This window comes from Scleropages formosus, chromosome 15 (genome assembly GCF_900964775.1).
Source record: "Scleropages formosus chromosome 15, fSclFor1.1, whole genome shotgun sequence".
Taxonomy (NCBI): domain Eukaryota; kingdom Metazoa; phylum Chordata; class Actinopteri; order Osteoglossiformes; family Osteoglossidae; genus Scleropages; species Scleropages formosus.
In genome coordinates, this window is record NC_041820.1 from 7,105,621 (window position 1) to 7,111,625 (window position 6,005).

Genomic DNA, 6,005 nt, shown 5'->3' on the forward strand with positions numbered 1-6,005 from the left:
ACCACACTCTTAGTCTGACCACTACCACGTGAGAATGAGCAGACGGCCTTTCCTGGGACTCCCAGCCTTTCATGCCATTTTTGTGGAGAACAAGTTCAGGTGGACACATGTGACAAGTGATGGATGGTGTCTCTTCTGTATCACCATCTTCTGCCCCGTAGGCGATGGCCCTATCCTATTACATCTGCCCTTGTCAGAGAATTTCTTCTCATCACTTACAAAGGAAGATTTATGATCGTTGCTGATCCATATCCGTTACCAATCAGTTATCAGTAACCGCTTATGCAATGCAGGGTCACTGTGGTCCCAAGTCTACCCTGTGAACATACAGCATGAGGTTGAGCACACCCTAAACGAAGACATTTTATAGCTTGGCTTACAAATGTTTCTGATATGAAGAAATAAAGTTCACAAGATCACTGTGTGCGTCATTCACTCTACAAAGCATGAGGACACTTTCATTACCGAGGTGCTGCGCAGTCTTACTATCAAATCTTTGCTCCCACCTCGTGCTGTAGTACCCCTGGGCATGGTGATTACCCTGAACTGATTCAGTAAAAATTACCCTGCTGTATAAATTAGTAAGGGGGCATGGTGGCGCAGTGGGTTGGTCCCGGTCCTGCTCTCTGGTGGGTCTGGGGTTCGAGTCCTGCTTGGGGTGCCTTGCGGCAGACTGGTGTCCCGTCCTGGGTGTGTCCCCTCCCCCTCCGGCCTTGCGCCCTGTGTTGCCGGGTAGGCTCTCCCCGCGACCCTGTATGGGACAAGCGGTTCAGAAAGTGTGTGTGTGTGTGTATAAATTAGTAAATCATTGTAGTTAACACTGTAAGTCACTTTGGATAAAAGTGTCACAGATCAATAATTAAAAATGGCACTGAATCTGCTGTTTTAGTCGTGATAGATTTACAACGTTGTACAATCGTCAATGTTTGTGACAGGTCGAGGCTATACGTGTTATAGGAATGAAGAAGTTGTTCCCCCACGTTGCCTTGCGCTATGCATCATTAAGTTTCAGCATAGTTAAATGAATGAATGAATTGCGTTCTTTAATGGTCCCATGACTACTGCAAACCCATATCCAGGGATGGGAGTTGTGTCATCGAGATTCAGCAGTGTGAGGTTGTGGGGTTATGGTGTCTCTGGCATGATTTCAAAATGACTCCATAACAGGCAAATATACTGCTGTACTCAATGACAGGCCAACTGTTTAAAAAATGAGCAGAAATTGGTCGTTCTGACCTCCCTCAAGGGCTTCCTGAGCATTGCCGTTGTCATGGTGATGAGCACCAAACAGATGCTTTACCTGCTGGATAGCTAATTGATCTGCTCCCTTGCAGTCAGGAGATAGCTAATTTTTAAAAATACTTAAATAGATTGCAAAGTGATCAAACTAAGGAGCTGATCATGTTAATGTGTGTGCTTTCAGACAGCAATATTAAAATGGTATCGTTGTTAAGGTTTGCTCTTGCCACTGCAGCAGGGAATCATTGGCGTTCCCACAGGAAGGCGTTTGGTAGTATGTGTTGTCGTTGACGCTTAAAAGCTTAATCCCCTCAGCCTCCGCGTGGGACCTTGTCTCCAAAACAACCAACGTCAAAGCTGTTACAGTGAATTAAATAACTACGTAACATGCAAAAACATATACCTGAACAACAAAATGTACTAAATAAGCACTCAAACATGAGCACTGGAAAAGCACAAAGTAGCAGAAATATTAGAGCTCTTTTTTTACTAAACTTCTTGGTTATGAAATAAAACAAGTACTGTATGTATGTAGAACTTTTATTTAAAATGGTATATACCTATAGAATTTCTGCATTTTCCCATTTAGCTGAAGCTTTTCAGGAAAGTGAATTACAATGCTACAAAGCTGCTTGCAGTTGTTTACCCAGTAACACATCAGGACAATTTTTACCAGAGCAATTTAAGGTAAATACAGTATGCTGCTCAGGAGTATCACAGCAGGCGATAGTATTCAAACTTGTGAACCCTGAGTCCAAAGGCAAGGGCTTTAACTTCTTTGTAACTTCACAATATGCAAGCATGTGTTTAAAAACAGTTACTTGCACATTGCATTTCTAGAACTAAAAATCCATTTAGAAAATTAATATAAAATAAAGGGAAGGAGTGGGGAGTATGATGATATGGTGGGTTCAGCTGGTGCCCCCTGTGTGGTGGGTCTTGGGTTCAAGCCCTGCTTGGGGTGTGTCCCCATGGCCTTGTGCCCTGTGTTGCCAGGTAAGGTTGCGACTCTGCTCGGGACAAGCAGTTGTTGCTGATGGATAAATTGAAAGAAAACATAGATTTAAAAGATTATTCAGAAAATGAATGGCGATCATTTACACATATTGTATCTGCAGTTATATTATTATACAGATAATTAAAAAGTAACCCATTCTTTAAGAATACTCCATATATTAAAGGTGTCTTTTAGCATACAATCATGGAACAAGAAAACATATTTTATAATGCTCTCTATTTTCCAAATGTGCTGAATTAAGCTATTTTTGAAAGAGAATGTATACTGTCGAAAAAGGTACTCAGTGGTTATTGCATGCAGACTGTCAGATACCAGATAAGTGTTTGACGCAGACTGCCCGTTCGGCCAGACAGAAACACCATCTGCTTTTCGCATGTTGATGACAAACTCGTCTCTGTCTGTCGATAAAATCTGACACACCGCAGCTCATCCACATGGTTTACCATCAACAGAGGTCTGTGACCAAGCAACCATCATAGTCGAAATGTCCCTATACGGATAGTTCATTAGATAGATTTCATGACTGCCTTCTCAGTCTTGCTTTGTTTCTTTTATTGTCACTTTATATGTGTCAAAAAATCAGTGTGATCTCGTGTTCAGCACTCTGTGTCACCTTGCTCAGAAAATTGCTGTATAAAAATAAACTGAATTGATTTGAGGGCTGCGAGGATGAGGAGGGCATCTAAGGTGGCACCAGGTGTACAAGAGGGAACTTTACATCCTGAATGAGATGCTTGTCTTTCATAGGGCACGCTGTCACACACACACTCACCAATGTAACAGTTTCTAGTTAGAATCCCCAGTTTGCATGAACTACATGTCTTGGAGTTGTGGGGAGACATTATATCACCTGGAATCATGACTGACAGAGGGAGAACATACAAACACTGCAACAACATAGAGGTCAAAGTTATTTTGATCATGTGTTCAGCTGATCTGCAATGCAGTCCTGACCTGTCCAAAGCATAATCCCCTCAGTCTTGCACCCAGCGATTCTGGGTTAGGCTCCAGACCACTGTGATTCTGATGAGGATAAGCAGTTAATGAAAATGGAAGGATGGATGGATGAATGGATGGATGCTTTTTTCCAAAGAATCCCACAGCACTAAACAACTTTGAATTATATCCCCATTTATACAGCTGGGTAATTTTTACTGAAGCAATTCAGGGTAAATACATGGATCAAGGGAGAGAGTTCACAGCAGAGGGTTGCATTCAAGCTTAGATCCTTTGAGTGTATCCATTACACTACCTGCTGCTCCCAGTCAACCAAGCCTCTAGAAGTAAGCAGATGATGTCTGCATGAATCACTGTACCACCCACTGTCGGTATAATATGATATGTAAAATGAAATACATCCAAGGGGAAAGGAAAGCAATGACCCCCAGCGGACTCGCCGTGACAAACCGTGGCAGCCATGGTTACATCCTTGCAACATTTCTTCTGCAAGACCTTGTATCTCATCCACATCACTGTAGATGAGGCTGGTATTTTCTGCCCCATGATTACTGAAGTCATCTGATCATTTTCATTGTGTCACAAACATGAATTAACTTGGACATAATGTTTTGGAAAAGAATATACATAATGGCAATGAAACCAAAGCCGGATGCACACTTTTTTTCAGTGGGGGGGATTATGAAGCAGGAAGGGGTTGGAGGATCACAAGAACCACTGATAAGGTCAGAAGGTTTTACATAATCCAGGTGGGTTCCTGCAGGAGGGAGGGAACAGGTATAAAACCTCCTTTCTGAAGTCCAGCAGCTCTTCACTGAAGACCTCGCTACAACAGTACAGAAATCTCTTGCATCTGAGGTAGGCAATCCTATTTATATAACATTTATTCTGCTTTTAGAATGTTAAAAGAATACCCTGTTATAGGCATCTTGCACATGTGCAGTATACAGATACATAAAATGCCTGAAAAGCACTTTATTGTGAAGCAATTGCAAAAGGTCATAGCCTCAATGTCTGCAAATATGTCATAACTCACAGTTTTTCTTCCTGTTGTCCAATATTTGCAGACACCATGACCTACACAAGAAAACTGGGCGTAGTATCTCTTCTGGCATTGCTGGCGCTCTTGCATATCGTAGACTCAAACTTCAATGGTGAGACGCCCCAGGGCGAGACTGACATGAACTCAGTTTTACCAGTATATGGTAAATTCTATTAACTGGCCACTACATGAAAGGATGATGTAAAATGGAAAATAATCCTGGGTAAATATTAACCAGGAGTATAATGATATTTAATAACAAACACTTAGCACAACTGTTACTGAAATAGCAAGCAAATTATTTACAATCACTTTGACATTTTTGATATATAGGAAATAACCAAGAAACCATCCATCCATCCATGTATTTTCATGAACCACTTGTCCTGATTAAGGTCACGGTGGTCTGGAGCTTAGGGGGTATATACCCTAGACAGGATGCCAGTCCGTTGCAGGGTAGCGACACACACACACACACGCACACACACTCGCCCATTCACATACTATGGGCAATTTAGCATCATACTAAGAATGATGCCAAAATTATCCACGTCATGAATGTACCATTAGAAAGCAACATGTATGAACTCAAAGAGGAAAAGATGCGTGAGGACAAAACCATGACAATGCATGGAGTGACGTAACCATCTAATGAGTTTAATCCCAGCTTCACCGATCATAACTTTCCCCTGTCTCTACAGGAGGATGTGAGGAGTGCAAACTCAAGGAGAACAAGTTCTTCTCAAAGGCTGGAGCCCCCATCTTTCAGTGTATGGGCTGTTGCTTCTCCAGAGCATTCCCAACACCCCTGAAGGCCAGGAAGACAATGCTGATTCCCAAGAACATCACGTCTGAAGCTACGTGTTGCGTGGCTAAAGAAGTGAAAAAGGTAGGCGCCTGACACGCCATCGGAAATGTGGCCTCATAAAATAATAGGTATATACTGCTGCACTCTCACCTCTAAGGCTGAAATTCTGAGGTCCTTCCATAATAATGAAATATTTGTATATTGCATAATTCACTATTTATGTGAATGGACATTTAGAAGGCAGTATGCCTTTAAATACTACATAATATAATAAAATTAATTTAATAACAAAAATCTATCATAATACACGCAACTATGCACACACTTTATGGTCTGTCTAATTTGTCTTGATTGTCTGACCTACAGTCTCACTGGTCTATTATTTTGTTTAAATTGTTTATTTTCTATTTTATATTTAAATGTTTGTGTTTTATATTGTTGTTTTATGTGGCTGTGTAAAGAACTAAGGGAATATCACTATAATTTCATCATATTGCACATCAGTACAATGACAATTAAGTATTAAATTCAAATCAATTCAATTCAATGTTATTTTCAGCTGTACTCAACCATCAAACTTGTTTTTTGAAATGGCAGTAATTTTTCCAATGCTGTGCCTCTGTGTTATGAAAAGATGACACTGAAATTTTAGTAATTCATCACTTCTTTCAGCTGGCCACACTTAACAATATGAGACTGGAAAATCACACGGACTGTCACTGCAGCACCTGCTACTTCCATAAGTCTTAAATCTGAACAGCGGAAACTTTCACTGGTTTTTAACCTGACTTGGAAGAGCTACATTAAACCTTGACTGAAACCACTGGAAACGGTACATCTGGTCATTTTGTTTATTTCACAAACATAACATGCTAAAGGCTGTCATTAGTGTGCACAAGAAAAAGTATGTTCTTTGATAATGTTTTGTGGTGTTGTGAATA

General features: G+C 40.8%; 1 protein-coding gene across 1 annotated transcript; it reads left to right on the forward strand.

Moving 5' to 3' along the window:
- Positions 1–4,038: 4,038 nt before the first annotated feature.
- cga (glycoprotein hormones, alpha polypeptide) lies at positions 4,039–5,814 on the forward strand. Its single transcript, XM_018733103.1, has 4 exons — positions 4,039–4,072; positions 4,282–4,368; positions 4,958–5,145; positions 5,737–5,814. Exons 2-4 carry the CDS (start codon positions 4,287–4,289, stop codon positions 5,812–5,814), a joined length of 348 nt encoding a protein of 115 aa, XP_018588619.1. The 5' UTR covers positions 4,039–4,072; positions 4,282–4,286.
- The last annotated feature ends 191 nt before the right edge of the window (positions 5,815–6,005 follow it).